The 15,469-nt window shown below is 35.6% G+C and overlaps 3 protein-coding genes across 4 annotated transcripts; 1 reads left to right on the forward strand and 2 right to left on the reverse strand.

Annotated features, from left to right (window-relative positions):
• Positions 1–1,869: 1,869 nt before the first annotated feature.
• On the forward strand, positions 1,870–5,069 carry LOC120081367 (Leucine-rich repeat protein kinase family protein). The gene is made up of 7 exons (XM_039036173.2): positions 1,870–3,436; positions 3,521–3,651; positions 3,736–3,979; positions 4,086–4,279; positions 4,360–4,391; positions 4,458–4,569; positions 4,685–5,069. Exons 1-7 carry the CDS (start codon positions 2,200–2,202, stop codon positions 4,913–4,915), a joined length of 2,181 nt encoding a protein of 726 aa, XP_038892101.1. The 5' UTR covers positions 1,870–2,199; the 3' UTR covers positions 4,916–5,069.
• A 175-nt stretch (positions 5,070–5,244) lies between these two features.
• LOC120081368 (ubiquitin-conjugating enzyme E2 2) lies at positions 5,245–8,875 on the reverse strand. 2 transcript variants are annotated; one of them, XM_039036174.2, is made up of 6 exons: positions 8,511–8,875; positions 7,629–7,762; positions 7,470–7,495; positions 6,552–6,641; positions 6,080–6,168; positions 5,245–5,521 (listed from the first exon to the last, which is right to left on the reverse strand). In XM_039036174.2, the coding sequence occupies exons 2-6, from the start codon at positions 7,751–7,753 to the stop codon at positions 5,393–5,395; spliced, it is 459 nt and encodes a 152-aa protein (XP_038892102.1). In that variant the 5' UTR covers positions 7,754–7,762; positions 8,511–8,875; the 3' UTR covers positions 5,245–5,392. The 2 variants fall into 2 exon arrangements, with proteins under 2 accessions (XP_038892102.1, XP_090171745.1); XM_090315619.1 differs by having other exon boundaries at positions 7,629–7,786; positions 8,511–8,723.
• Positions 8,876–11,008: 2,133 nt separating this feature from the next.
• LOC120081417 (ubiquitin-conjugating enzyme E2 2) lies at positions 11,009–15,168 on the reverse strand. The gene is made up of 6 exons (XM_039036259.2): positions 15,011–15,168; positions 14,293–14,426; positions 14,157–14,182; positions 13,434–13,523; positions 12,836–12,924; positions 11,009–11,299 (listed from the first exon to the last, which is right to left on the reverse strand). Exons 2-6 carry the CDS (start codon positions 14,415–14,417, stop codon positions 11,171–11,173), a joined length of 459 nt encoding a protein of 152 aa, XP_038892187.1. The 5' UTR covers positions 14,418–14,426; positions 15,011–15,168; the 3' UTR covers positions 11,009–11,170.
• Positions 15,169–15,469: the final 301 nt, after the last annotated feature.

Below are 15,469 nucleotides of genomic sequence, written 5' to 3' on the forward strand. Positions count from 1 at the left end.
GAGGGTCAAAATTTCACATTTCTACTCTCACGTGTGGCTTATAAAGGGAGCTATGAGCGGTAAAAAATATTGTTTTTTTTTTTTAATTATTTAAAAGTTAAACCATATCAAGTATCTTTGATCTGGTTTTATTTATGCTTTTGAAATGTTTCCTTTTACACTAGTTGAAAGATAAAATAAAAAATATTTTTTTAGTTTAAGCAAATTTAAACAGATAATTAAATCTTGAGATATAAAAAAAAAACCAAGAAATATTCAAATTTGAGATGAAGGGAAAAATCATATATTGTACACGTGGTTAAGAAGATACATTGACAATTACAAGATTTTCAGGATCATCATTGAGTTTACTGTATTACTATTAGTATTGAAGCCATGTTCAGTACTTTCACTTCACAATTGTTGAGACAATAAAACCATACGATAGTTAAAAAATTGACGTCATTTATTCGTAAAAAATGTTAAAATATTATCTTGATCTCTATATTTTAAAGTTTGTCAATCAAGTCATATACTTTTAATGTCTAATTTTAATCTATATAATTTCAATAAATTTTAAAATTATTCCTCTGGTTTATTGTTGATTTCTTCAGAAATATTTCAATATATATCAGCATTTTTATTAAAATTTTGAAACAAGCCCATATGTTGTACTTTTTTTTCTGTTTACATAAAAATTATTATTATTTAATTCATTTTGATAAAAGTTAACTTATGAAAAATTAAAATTAACTTATGAAAAATTAAAATTAAAATTTATTGAAAATAAAAGACTCAGACTAAAAGTCTTCGGAAGTAAAAAGTAAGAAGGACTAAAATTAAACAGGAAACGGACGAACAGGCGCGCTTCACCCTCGCGCCCACTAACCACACAACAACGGCGGCGCTGGACGCCGATACCGGCCGAATCCTCTGGTCGGCAGCGAAACAGCAAATGCGCCTCCGTCAGTGGCCAACGACGTCCTTTTCACCGACGCCAAATGGTCTGTTTTACGCCATGGACATGGAAAATGCAGAAATAATCTGGCCCCACCACACCGGAGGTACTGCGTACGGAGGAATTGCTGTATGGATGTTTCTATTCAAAATTGGGCTTCGATTCAAAATTGGGCTGTTGATATTCCGCCCCGCTTGGACTGCACTGTTGGCAATTTCCTATTAACTTTCTATGTATATTGTTATGATTTAGCGCAAACAATTATGCTTTTTCAATCCATTTCCCCCACCAAAACAATACAAATATTATCTTCGTAATCTTTGATTCTGGTACCAAGAAATGCGTTTACAATTAGCAAAAGAACAAATTATTGAGCTGGAAAAGGCTGCTTCCTCTTGCAATATAATAATGCTTATGAAGACAAAAGGATGGATTAGGTGTAACAAATCGCAATAAAGTCATTAACCACAAGATGGAGTAGTCATCTGGCTTTCAGGGCAATTCTCATCTCTCACTTTCAGTCAACTTCAACCGACAAAGCAGAACTCCAAACCTTGCTAGTCTTTTAAGACCATTATGGTAATTTAATCTAAACCTTCTTTTGGTCCCTCGGGGTTTGTTTGACATTGACAAATTAGCCATTTTGTTCAAAATTCTACCATAGATTACTAGTTTTTGAGATTTTCTCGAGGTTTCACTATGCCATATATTTTTAAATACCAATCATTTATAAGGCCACGTGCTTTGGAGGCGCGAGATTAAGAGACAAACTTGCGGATCCACCGTAGTGAGTTTGGTCAAACACCAGGAGCTGGCCATTGGGGAGAGCTTAGTTGACTTTTTCTGTACAGTCTGATGGGAAAAAGTCAGAGTGAAGTGCGGCAGGGCAACTAGAGTTCAATTTTATATTGTGGGTTGGGGAGCACATGATTAGGATTTCTTTAATCTCTTCTCTTGAGTTTTGTTTTGACTGTTGGAAATGCCTTGAGACTGCTTCATTTAGTCTGAAGTTTCTCCTATATTTCTTTTCAGATCTCTGATTCGTTTCTCCATGTAATCACTACTTCTGCGTTTCCCTTTCTTTTTCAAGAAGTTCAAAGTATTTTCTCCTCCATGCAAAAGTTGTTACAGAAAGCACATTAAACTTTGTTCCTTGCTTTCATCTCTATCAGTTTCTGTTTGATTAGAAACAAAAAGCTTTCTCTTTTGCATGCTTTTCTGATGAGGTTTGCAGCACAGTTTTGAGTTTAAGCTTTAAGAACATGAAGAATTCCTGGGTTTCTCTCTCTTTTTGGTTTCCTGCTTTCATTTTTGCTGTTATCTTTCCAGTTTCAACAGGGCAACTTCCTCCAAGCGAAACCAGAATTCTATTTGAGATTCAAAAACTTCTTGAGTATCCCGTTGCTCTTCAGGGATGGTCAAACTGGACCAACTTCTGCTATTTACCTCCTTCTTCTTCACTCAAAATTGTCTGTTCTGGTAATCACATAACAGAATTAACTGTCATTGGAAACAAAAGCTCTCCTTCCAAAGCCCCAAAATCAGTTTCTGTGAGTTCCATCCCTTATCCGCAGACTCTTTCAAATAGTTTCTCCATTGATTCCTTCTTTACTGTTCTCACCAAGCTTTCAAACCTGAGAGTCTTATCATTGGTGTCTTTGGGATTGTGGGGTCCTTTTCCTTCCAAAGTTAATAGGCTCTCGTCTTTGGAAGTGCTTAACATAAGCTCAAATTTTATCTATGGAGGCATCCCTACAACAATCTCAAAACTTCATAGTCTCAAGAGCCTTGTTTTGGCTGACAATTTGCTCAATGGAAGTGTTCCAGATCTTAGAGGGCTTGCAGTTCTCGAAGAGCTGAATTTAGGACAAAATAAACTAGGACAAAAAGCACCTTCTCTGGGGGAAACTGTTGTAATCATCATACTGAGGAAAAACTTATTCAGATCTGAAATCCCCTCAAGAATCTTGGAACTCAATAAACTTCAGCTATTAGATATCTCCTACAATAAGTTTCTTGGCCCAATCCATGCTTCTCTTTTCTCTCTACCTGCAGTTCAGTATCTCAACCTAGCTTATAACCAATTAAGTGGGGCACTCTCGGTTAACACAACTTGCAACAGAAACCTTAAGTTTGTAGACATTTCACACAACCTCTTGATAGGAAAATTACCTTCTTGCATCAGACCAAATTCTTCAAATCGCACAGTGAATATTTCTTGGAACTGCTTGTCAAGTGGAAGCTCGAAGGACCAGCATACTTATTCCTACTGCCATAAGGAAGCAATGGCTGTGGAGCCTCCAAGTGACTCACAGAAACAGAAACTTAGCACCAAACTGGGTCTCATGCTTGCCATCATTGGAGGCGTTGTTGGAATTTCAGGTGTTGTTCTGTTATTAATTTATGTAATAATCCGAAACAGAAGAAGATTTGGAGAGACCAAATATGAGAAATCTACTGCGGATAAACTCTCTGTTCGCGGCTCTCCACTTCCCAACAGTAAGCCAATATTCTTCCCCTTTTAGTTCTATTTCATTCAAAATAAAATTATAAGCTTGTTCTTGTTAACTCGATATTACACAGGACGTGTACCCCAGACAAGGCTACCAGCACTTGGGCTGCCTCCATACCGGGTCTTCACATTGGATGAGATCGAAGACATCACAAAAAACTTCGACCCATCAAGCTTGGCTGCCGAAGAACCCCAAGCAAAGGTGAGGAATTGATTCAAACTTCAACTATGTGAAGATCTCGAGAAAAGTAATTTCAATAAGAAGTTTTCTGTTCAATTCTTGCAGACATATAAAGGGCGGCTGCCTGATGGTTCCGTGGTCCTGGTCAAGTGCTTTAAACTTAAGCAAAAACTCATACCTCAAGCCTTAGCGCGGCACATAGAAGAACTGCCAAATCTGAGGCATCGGCATTTGGTTAGTGTTCTTGGACACTGCACTTTCACTCATCAAGATCAAGTGAACCCAGCTAGTACTGTCTTCATTGTTGATGAATACATATTCAACGGCTCATTGAAGGATTGTCTTACAGGTAACAAAAACAATCCCATCCTCATTTGGCTTCAAAGTTTAAAGTATAAACTCAAAAAGCCTCGTCTGAACTCTTGTTATAATATTATGTTATATCGCATACCCAGATTGGAAAAGGAAGGATGCTTTGAAATGGCCACAGAGAATGGGAATAACCATCGGCATTGCCAGAGGAATACAGCATCTCCATACTGGAATGGCGACTGGCATCTTTGGGAACGATATCAGGATCGATAATATTTTGTTGGATGAGACGCTGAGTGCAAAAATAAGCAATTACAACATCCTCATGCCACTAAAGGTCGAACAAGATTTTATTTATACTTCGGTCGATTGCAACTTTTAACAATTTCTAAGACTGGTTATTTTCAAACTTTACAGAATGCAGAGAGCGGGTTGAATGTAACAAAAAGGTACCATCCTTGTTTAGATTATCTTTTCTACAACAATCCAATAATCTAATTCGATTCTAAATACAGAAGTGAGAATCCTGAGAAGGAAGATATCTTTCAATTTGGTGCTATTTTGCTGCAAGTTATCAATGGCAGACCGATCACAGCGACTAGGGAACTGGATGATCTGAAGAGTGAGGTATCTCATAGATTTAAAAAAGAAAATACATCAACATTAGTATGCAATTTTCAAGAGCGTACAACACAATTCAAAGATTCGTTGACATTCTAATGACTTCTATATATTATGGCAGTTTGAAAGTGGCTTGGCAGAAGTATTGAAATTACGGGGCGTAATTGATCCTTCGATTCAGGGTTCTTTTGCATTTGATTCACTGAAAACCACAATTCAAATTGCCATCAACTGCCTCAGCAAAGATCCAAACAAGCGACCTTCGATTGAAGATGTACTCTGGAATTTGCAGTATTCAATGCAAGTTCAAGAAGGATGGACAAGTAGTGGAAACCTTGGAACTTTCACATAGATCAAAATCAGTCCATGAGGGGAAGGGATAAATGTAACTACAGTTTACAAATATACTGCTCATATTATACCTTCCCGAACTTTTCTTAAATTTCAAAAGCCCCTGTACAAGTAGGCAATAAAGTTTTCTATGCAAAATGAAACCGTCACCTCTACATTAGCACTCCTTGATCATCCGTGATTTGTCATGGCATGGCTCAGCACCATCATAGAAGTTAACGATTCAATCGATAAAATGGCATTTACCTCGATCAGAGGCCAGGATTAAAGGATAGAAGAAAACTAACCTGAGAAAGATGCCAAAAATACTAACAGATAATCGAATTGAAATAGACCAAAGTTGTTCATCTTTATAAACCAAGCAAGCATTATCACATAATACGCAAATTACATAACAAATCAGTTTTCTTCCCAGGTACAATATCATGCAAACAAGCCACTCGACTATATTTTCCGTTCACCTACAACCATTTTACGGCTAATCAGCAGTCCAACTCTGCTCCACAATTTCGCGTACTCTCCTGTTGTACTCACGCTTGTTCTCGCTAAACATCCTAGCAGCTTCAGAATTAGCAGGAGAGTTTGGATTGGGGTCACACAGCAAGGACTACGAGTGAAAACATCAGTGAGAAGTCAGTTTGCAAATCAATGAAAAGCACGAGCAAGTCATTTAACAATTTGAATTCCGAAAGTTATTTTTCCAATACTGTCAATATTATCACATTCTCCATAACATACCAAAATAATTGGCAGATAATTCAATTATCTCCAAACCTAACTTCATTTTTCCCTTTTCCAGTGGGCTGTGGTATACTTGCAGTGTTGACTAGTATTGGTATGTTAAATAAATATCTGATCTGTCATATGCTACGAATTCAGAGAACAACAAGAACAAGAACTAAAAGAATAGGGACTTTTATGGCATGGGTAAGTGGGGACAGCCAGTTCCATAAATATGTTATGATAGGCATCCTGACACATGAACCATATGCGATCTACTTGTAGGATATAGGGCATAGTAAAGGAGCAGTGGCATGTTTCTTTTAATGACTATGATTACATGCTTTTCATTTGTACCCAAATATAATGCCAAAAGGAGCTATTAATACAGCAATAAGAAAATTCAGCCTTCACATATATTAAGGCCAAAATGATTGGATGGTACCTGAATAGAGGTAAGTATAGCTGCTACATCATAGATTGGGCTCCATTGATTTTGCAGAATGTCCAAACAAATGCTTCCATCAGCATAAACTGAAGGTGATGGAAAAAGGAAAACGAGCAAAAAAAATGTGTAGGCTTAGCAACATGTAAAGAAAAAATTAAAAAATAAAATTGTCACAAACTATATAGTAACCTACGAACATTTATTTTGTCATTCTTTACAAGATAGTTATACTCTCTCTCTCTTGCCTTTCACTCATTAAAATCACCCAGGCCCAAACCAAACACGTCAGGTTCTAAGGTTTAGTGAAGCAGACAATAGTGTTAGCAGATGCCAAAAAGTAGCTGGACAAACAACCTACAGGAGAACTAGGCATCTTCTTGAACCCAGTGCCAATGGTGACTACAAAATACCTTAGATTGACCCAGAATGAATCACATAAAGCAAAAATTCCTGGAGATTGTGAACTTACTATTAGGGTGGAACATTCTAGACACAAAGCGAACTGTCGGTGGTTTATTTGGATAATCCTCGGTGAACTGAAGGGTCAGCTTAAACGTACCTGGTCAACTCAAAGAAAGAATACCCAAATTACAATTCATAAACTACCTGAGAAATTTATAAATTGATAAAATACCAGCCGAATGCAAAATTAATTGAAATTCTCAGAAATTAAACAAGATGCTAATATCCATTTCAATGTTTGGAAAAGAACATCAGAATACGCAGAACCCGCGGAATAACTTCCCATAAAATGCAGCACCAGGAGAGATGAAAGCAACTTGACATTTTGAATTTGAAGTCCCAGGAAACCATAATCAAAATTTTATAAAGTTAATAATTATTCTTCAGTTCTCCACCAAAAAATACAACACATACCATATCTGAACAGAAAAAGAGCTTATAACGAAGACCATGAACATGTAATACAAAATATCATGCAAATCAGAACCAGATAATTTTAAGATTGACAAATCAATTTAACGGTATAGAGCACACACATTGTCTTTGACAATTCAATTTAACTGTATAGAGCTAATAGATACATGAACAGAAAAAGAGCTTATAACGAAGACCATGAACATGTAATACAAAATATCATGCAAATCAGAACCAGATAATTTTAAGATTGACAAATCAATTTAACGGTATAGAGCACACACATTGTCTTTGACAATTCAATTTAACTGTATAGAGCTAATAGATATGTAGCCAATATACATATCTATATAACTGAGATAAGTGAATATATACACACACACACACACATCATCATTAGGAATAGTTTTGGTCAGAAACAAAATGAAATTATCAAACAAGAAATGAGTAAGTCACAACGTTGTCTTCTTAACAAGTCACTTAGGCCAAGAAAGACAGAAATTAAGAATACCTCCATCCCAAGGTGTATCATCTGGCCTGCAAAAGCCAACCAAAAAAAAAAAAGAAAACATGTCAAAGACCACAGCATCAGTAGTAACAAAAAGCAATTGTGCTATAAAAATTCCGATAAGAAGAAAGACTGAGGTCAAAATTTATTTTCCCAGCTTACCCAAATATAACAGCATTCCATAGCATGATATTATTGTCTTGGGGAGCACCACTGATGCCGGCAGGTGGATCTTGTTGCAATCTCTTGAAGTCCCTCATCAGTCTCTTCCTTGCAGGAGTAGACATCCTCACCGGCTGAAAATAAACCAAGACAACAATCTAAAATTCATTTGTCAAAAAAAAAAAAAAAAAAAAAGCATTATAGTGGATGCAGAAAAATGAATATGCCCGATTCACACATGAAGAAATGCCATTGAAGAAGGATACAAAAGATCAAAATTCAACCAAGTGAAAATTCGATGAACGACATGAAACAAGTTTAATCAAATGACAAGGAGGTACCTATATCTTCCATGATATCAACATAACGAAAAACAAAAATGGAGCACTTGAAGGGCGCTTTTTAAGTAAATTATATATATATAGCAGCTTTGAAATGAAAGTCTAAAGCAAACATCGAAATGAACCAAAATAATGGAGAAGGAGGTGATAACATCTAATTCCATTCACAGAATTAACAGGAACACGAAGTAACCTCCTTAGACACATAATCCAATCCGGAAAACAAACTACTAGCTACTACAAACCCACGCCTTAACGAAACTAAAACGACAGCCCGCTGCACGTCGATAAATCCTTTCCCGTACCCTCACCGTAAACAAAACCCCTAGATCTCTGCCCTAAACTGCTGTTCAAACACGCAGAGTACAATTCCTAACAAATTAGGGCGAACAAGCCCTTAAGACCTCAGTATCGGCACATGTACATCGACGTCAATTACATCGAAAACAAACACCACGGCGATAGACGAATCGGGGCCAAAATTAAGAAAGCAACCAAATAAGACAAGAACTCAAAGAATTGAATGATTGAAATCCCTTACCCGTAACCTAGCGCGGCGACCCGAGAACTTTGGTTGATCTCGATGGATTCAGGAACGAAATCAAAGAAAAATCCCAATTCCTTTTCTCTATTGGTTTAACGACAAGTACTCGTCAACAAGAGATCTCCACCGGTGACCCAAACACGATAAGAAAAGAGAAAGATCGAAGGAGATATCCCAAATCTTGCTTATATTGCGTTCAAATAAAATTTCACAAAATAACAAATAAATTTTAAATTTTAAAGGAAAATGAATTACCACGTGCCAGTCTGCAGTGTGAGGTAATTTTGTAGGTTTTCTTTTTCTTTTTTCTCTTCTTATTTGCTATTTGACCAGCTTTTTAGCGCGTATATTAACGGGACGCCGCCTTGCCCTCCCGGCTCTTATGATTAAGAAATGAGAAATGAGGCGTGATAATAGATTCGGTTTTGTCAGTTTTAGAATCAATTAAGAATCAAATCAGATAATTTTATAAGAGGTGATTCAAACTAATATCTAATAAAGAACAAAATCAATGACTTGATTTTATTTAAATCGATTTATTATCCATTTGGATCACAGTTTTTTATATTCTCTCTTTTTCTTTCCATTTTTTTAATTTTTATTTTCACTTTGTTTTGAATTGGTTTTTTTTTGCTAATTTTAAATTAAAATTGAGTCTATTTCTTATTTTATAAATTGAAATTTGAAACTTTTATTTATTTATTTTCTTGCCACTTTTCTAAATAAAAAATGTACGCTCTATTAATTGGTCTTTTATCTAAACATCAAATATGCATGCACAATAATAATTAAATTAGTAAAAAAATACCTAATGAAGAGTTTTTTTTTTCAAAGGTATATATATATATATATATATATCATTGGTTCAGTTTCATTTTGATTGATTTTTCTAAAAAAATCGATCTGAATCATTACTTTTTTATTTTCTTCGAATAGAAACCGATATGTCCAATTTTGTACTAAAAAGCCAAATCAAACCATTGAATAGATTTGTATTGGTTTGGATTTTGGTTTTTTTTGTTGCACTCCTAATAAATATCACTATTTTGTCTCAGATTTTTTTCTTGTTCCTTTTCTTTTTCCTTTTTGAAGTGTTTTTCTTTTGATGTTAAATTAATTGTAGGACTTTTTTTCTCATTTGATTGGTCTTCGTACTTTTTACGCAATTGTCGCTTTTGTATAATATATTATTCTTCTGTCGGCTTTTCTAACACCTTATCTCATGATGAGTTGTTTGATCTGTTTTTTCTTTTCACTTTAAAATTTCAACTAGACATTTCCTTCTTTTGAGGTAAAAGTAAAAGTGATTTATTCATTTGGATGATTTGATGGTAAACGTCTTTTGGAATTATAGAAATTCAAAGAAAATTTCCTTATGATGTTCATCAAAGCTGTTGTCATAGAAAATTGAAATGGAATGTCTAAACAAGGAATTAACAACTAGCAAGACACTTTAGTTTCTTCTATTCTACCATTATTAGACTACCATATTTTCCATTTCTAAAATTACATCATACATCTCGTTAATTGGAAATATATGTTTCAGTATGTGAGAGATATATAACAACTAATTTGAGCCAAATAAACAAATTAATTTCCATAGTTCATTGTCAAAAGAGAAATTGAACTATGTAACAAACTAATGTCCAATCATGGAAGTCAATACAAGCTTCAGCTATTATATATTTCTTTCAATAGTTTCTTAGGCCAACCCATTGTTTTTTCCGATCAACTCTGAATCCCTGACCTCGGTTCAGACCTTGACTTTGAGAGGATCTCAAGGAAAATAACTCCACAAGAAGTTTCTGGTTCAATGCTTGCAGATATATGAAGGGTGGTTGACGAATGGTTCATTGATCCTGATCAAATTCCCTAATCTTAAGCAACAACTAACTCAAACCTTAGGGCATCACATGGAAGAGCAGCCAATCTGAGTCATCGACCTTTGGTCCATTCTTGAGCACTGCACCATTATTTATCAAGGCCATCTAGATCCAGCCAGAACTGTCTTTGTAGTTAATGAATACATATCCAACTTCTCGTAGGTAACCAAACAAACCGTTCCCATTGGGCTTCAAAGTTTAAATCCAGAAGCCTAATCAAGGACCTGCATTTGAACTCTTTTGCATTTGGAGATCATCATATGCAAATTAGAGGAGGCTCTAAAATGGCCGCAGAGCATCGGAATTAGAATTACTGTCGGCATTGTTGGCCTGGCATCTGAGGAAACGATACAACATTCTCATCAACTGAATGCCATTTCTAGTTTTCATCTCGCGAAGAGCAGGCTGAATGTGCCCAAAAAAAAGAAAAAAGAAAAAGAAAAAGAAAAGGCAACGAAAATGATCCATAGCCCTTGTCTAAGACAGCAAATACAGCTAGGTATTCAATGTACGGGTAAGCAACCTATAGAAGTTTCCGACTCAATCGATGTAAGTCAGAATTAAAGGATAGAAGAAAAGTAAGGTGAGAAAGGTGGGAAAAGCCAGACCAGATTAGTCAAATTGAAATAGACTGAAGTAGTTCATCTGAATAAACCAAGCAAGCATATCACATAATACGCAAATTACACAACAAAATGGTTTTCTTCCCAGGTACAATATCATGCAAACAAGCCACCCGACTATCTTTTCTGTTTGCCTACAACCATTCTGTGGCTAATCAGCAGTCCAGCTCTGTTCCACAATTTCACGTACTCTCCTGTTGTACTCGCGCTTATTCTCGCTAAACATCCTAGCAGCTTCAGAATTGGCAGGAGAGTTTGGATTGGGATCACACAGCAGCGACTGCAAAGGAAAACATTAATGATATCAAAAATGTTATTAACAAATTGCTATTAAAAAAATTCCAACTAGCAGCAGCTACAATAAAGAAGTTTCCAAATGAAGGAAATGCATGAGCAAGGCATCTAACATTATGAATCCTAGAAGTCATTCGTCTAATTTTTGTCAATATTTGCACATTCTCCATAACAGGGCAAATAAACTGTCAGATAATTCAGTATCTCCGTACCTTCAAATGATTCTCTTCTCTTGGTGGGCAGTACACTTGTGTTGAATATTTTTAGTACATAAAGATTATCTTAAGTGTGAATTATATATATACTCACACACACCTTGATGATCTTACCAAGAACGATGGCTGCAATTTCTTGACTAGGTCGAATTCCAATATGATTAATGGGAAAATTACTTTCTTCCAACTCTGTAAACTTAGTCCTAAATAACCCTTTTCAGTTAAATGATACAAAATGCCTTTATTGTTTTTTAGAATAAGATGGGAACTTGATTAGTGACAATGAACAAAATTTTTCAAAGGACAATGTCTTGATTATTTCAAAATTTTCATTTATACCATTCATCTTTAAAAACTCTTAGTCCTAATTTTTACCGATCTATGTATTACTTCTCTCACAATACGTGGCTTCCCCAAGTAAATGATGCCATTTCAGCTAGAATTCTGGCCTTCAAATCAACTTCCCTCCCTAATCAACACCATTTCGAATATAGCCAAAACCCTTCAATTTTTTTACAATTCCCTAACACGTAAATACTTTTGTTTTCGTTTTAATAAGGAAGTCAAAAGCATTGTGGCTTTCTTATTTTCTTTTTCTTTCTTTTTCAAATGAGACAACACCGCTGTTCGAAACAATTTCAAAGGTTAAGGATTAAAATATGACTTTGAAACAATAGGATGTAACTGAAACTTATTCTAAAGTCTTAAGGGCACAATAGAAAAAGATCTACCACCTATGCTCATGTAACTCTATTTATACAACTCACTGACAATCCTCATATTTTTCTGTTCATTTTAACAAAAAAGTTGACAGAAGGGTTGTTTCCAAACCATTTACAGGTTAAGGGTAAAACTTTTAAAATGATATGAACAGAATTGAAGTCTACCCTACAATTCAAGGACAATTTGTATACTTCAGCCTTTTTTTTTTCTTTTAATCTTTTTATCCAAAAAGAACTGCTGAGTGAATCAAACCTGTCATGCGTCACTAATTCAGAAATCAAGAACAAGAACTACAAGAACGGGGGCACTTATGGCATGGGTCTGCGGGGAGTACAGATTTATGATCAATTGCCTGCTCGTCGGCTAGTTTCATAAATATGATAAAATAAGCATCCAGAAGACACATGAACCTTATGCATTCTACTACAAAGGTAGGGCATGGCACAGTGGAGCAATGAGGTTTCTTTTAATGACTATGATTACATTATTTACACCCTATAAAATGATAAAAGGAGGCTATTATCATATAGCAAGAAAAAGAATCAGCCTTCACATACATTGAGGCCAAATTGATTAGGTGGTACCTGAATAGAGGTGAGTATAGCTGCTACATCATAGATTGGGCTCCACTGATTTTGCAGAATGTCCAAACAAATGCTTCCATCGGCATAAACTGAAGGTGATTATAAACGCCAATAAGGGAGGAGGGGAAAAAAAAGCTCAGCAACATGTACAGAAACAAAATTGCACGTGTTACGTTGCAAACTAAGAAAAACATTTACTCTAACGCTTTACAAGATACTTGAATTCTTTTTCTCTTGTTTTTCAATCATTTAAAATTTAAATTCACCCGCCCATATCCAAGTCAAACATACCATACATATCAAGCATTGCGCTTAGGATTCAAAGAGGCTTGATGAAAGCAGAAACAATAGTGTTAACAGATATTTTTTTCCCCATCAATTTCTTAGTAAACGAAAATTAGCTAAGCCTAAGCACTAAAACATACCCATCGACCAACACTGTATTAATAGAAAATAGGGCAAAAAACGTACAGTAGAACTAGCCATCCTCTTAAAACATAGTGCCAATGGAGATTACAAAAAGCCCTCAACTTGACCAAGAATGAAACAAAACATAACATATATGTAAAGGCCACATTCTTGGAGGTTGTAAACTTACTGTTAGGGTGAAACATTCTAGACACAAAGCGGACTGTTGGTGGCTTATTTGGATAATCCTCAGTGAACTGAAGGGTGAGTTTAAACGTACCTGGTCAACTCAAAGAAAGATATAATTAAGAGAACTTCCAACATCAGATACAAAAATATCTAAAAGTTTCAGAAAATCAAACAAAATGCTAATATCTCTCATTTTTCAATATAAATCTAACGTTTAGGAAAGTACAGCTGAATTCATGGACCCTTCAAACTACATCAGGAGAGAAGAAAGCAACTTGACATTACAAAGTTCGAGTCCCAAAAAAACAAGAATCAGAATTTTAGCAAGTTCTAATTATTCTTGATTTTCCACCAAAAAATACAACGCACTCCCTATATCCAAATAGCGGATAGAGCTTGACAAGAAGAACAAGAGACATGAAAATACAAAATATCTTTCAAATAAGTGTCAGAGGAATTTTAAAACAACAAATTAATTTAACAGTATAAAGCTAATAGCTGTGTAGCCAAAATATATTAACATAATTGAGAGAACAGAAGTTAAGATACTAATATTTATATTGTAGTACACATGCTTCGATATTATTCATTAATAGTAATTTTTGGACAGAAAAACAGAGTGAAATCGTCAAATAAGAAACAAGTAAATCATTAGAAGACATGGTTCTAATCACAACGCTGTTGTATACTTAATTAGTCATTAAGGACCAGAAATTGAAAATACCTCCATCCCAAGGTGTATCATCTGGCCTGCATAAGCCAACAAAATAACATGTAAAAAGACCATGGCATCAGTTAGCGACAGAAGCAACAGTGGATATGTGCACAAATTCAGACTACAAAAAGGGAAAAGGCCGTACCCAAATATAACAGCATTCCATAGCATGATATTATTGTCTTGGGGAGCACCACTGATGCCAGCAGGTGGATCTTGCTGCAACCTCTTGAAATCTCTCATCAGTCTCTTCCTTGCAGGAGTAGACATCCTCACCGGCTGAAAATAAACCCAGGACAACAATTATAACTTCACTTTCTTGAACACTCATGGCCAACGCAGAAAAATGATTATGCTCTATCTAAACATGAAAATATACCATTCAAGGATACAAAATATCAAAATTTACGGCAAGTGCAAGTTCGATGAAGAACAAGAAACAAGCACAATCATCAAATGGATGGAGAAAGTGGTGGAACTGTTTAATTTCATTACAGAACAAGCAAGACACAAAGAAATGTCCTTGAGACACGGATTTCAATTCGGAAAACTAACAACTGACTATTGCAAATCTGCGCCTTAACGAAACTAAAAGGCTAACTCGTTGCACGTCAATAAATCGTTTCCCATACCCTCGCCGTAATCAAAACCCCTAGATCTCTCTCTAAACTCAACGTCAGACAAGCAGATTATTTCACCTAACAAATTAGGGCGAACAAGTTTTCACCTCAGTATGAGTACATAGACATCAACGCAACAACAACGTCAATTGCGTCGAAAACTCGAAAAGAAAAGACAGTAAGGCCACGCTAATCCACGAATCGGAGCCAAGATTAACAATTAAGATGATCGAAATCCCTTACCTGTAACCTAGCGCGGCGAGAGCCTTCACTGATGTTGATGGATTTAGAAACTAAATCAAAGAGAAATCTCAATTTCAATTATCTACCGGTTTAACAAGAAGGATTCGTCGATGAGAGACTTCCCCGGTGACCCAAACACGATCAGGGGCAGAAAGAGCAAAGGGAAAATCCAAAGTCTGCTTATATTATTGCATTTGTCCCATCAAAATAATAATAAAGAAAATAAAAGATAGACTAACGAGGAAAAATGAAGTAAGATTAACACGTGGCAATGAGTAATGTGCCGGTAATTAAAGTGGTAATTTTGCAGTGGCTCCTTATTTGCTAGTGTGCGCCCTTTGGCTTCCATGATGATTATTTGTAAGATTCCTTATTTGTAGTTTGTTATAGAATAGTTTTTAGCTTACCACTGCTTCGCCCAAGATATTTCTTTTCTTTGTTAATTTCTCTTCTTTAAAA

Source organism: Benincasa hispida, chromosome 7, assembly GCF_027475165.1.
Source record: "Benincasa hispida cultivar pf3 chromosome 7, pf3_genome.v1.1, whole genome shotgun sequence".
Classification (NCBI taxonomy): Eukaryota; Viridiplantae; Streptophyta; class Magnoliopsida; order Cucurbitales; family Cucurbitaceae; genus Benincasa; species Benincasa hispida.

Excerpts from the sequence above, each read along its gene's own strand:
- LOC120081367 (XM_039036173.2), top strand. The coding sequence starts at position 2,200 with ATGAAGAATTCCTGGGTTTCTCTCTCTTTTTGGTTTCCTGCTTTCATT. Across the intron at positions 3,980-4,085 it reads ATTGAAGGATTGTCTTACAG|ATTGGAAAAGGAAGGATGCT; the intron begins GTAACAAAAACA and ends TCGCATACCCAG. Across the intron at positions 4,280-4,359 it reads ACATCCTCATGCCACTAAAG|AATGCAGAGAGCGGGTTGAA; the intron begins GTCGAACAAGAT and ends CAAACTTTACAG.
- LOC120081368 (XM_039036174.2), bottom strand. The coding sequence starts at position 7,753 with ATGTCTACTCCTGCAAGGAAGAGACTGATGAGGGACTTCAAGAGATTG. Across the intron at positions 6,169-6,551 it reads TAGAATGTTCCACCCTAATA|TTTATGCTGATGGAAGCATT; the intron begins GTAAGTTCACAA and ends CATCACCTTCAG. Across the intron at positions 5,522-6,079 it reads CTATACTTACCTCTATTCAG|TCCTTGCTGTGTGACCCCAA; the intron begins GTACCATCCAAT and ends TTTCACTCGTAG.
- LOC120081417 (XM_039036259.2), bottom strand. The coding sequence starts at position 14,417 with ATGTCTACTCCTGCAAGGAAGAGACTGATGAGAGATTTCAAGAGGTTG. Across the intron at positions 14,183-14,292 it reads TGGAATGCTGTTATATTTGG|GCCAGATGATACACCTTGGG; the intron begins GTACGGCCTTTT and ends TGGCTTATGCAG. Across the intron at positions 13,524-14,156 it reads TGATACACCTTGGGATGGAG|GTACGTTTAAACTCACCCTT; the intron begins GTATTTTCAATT and ends TGAGTTGACCAG.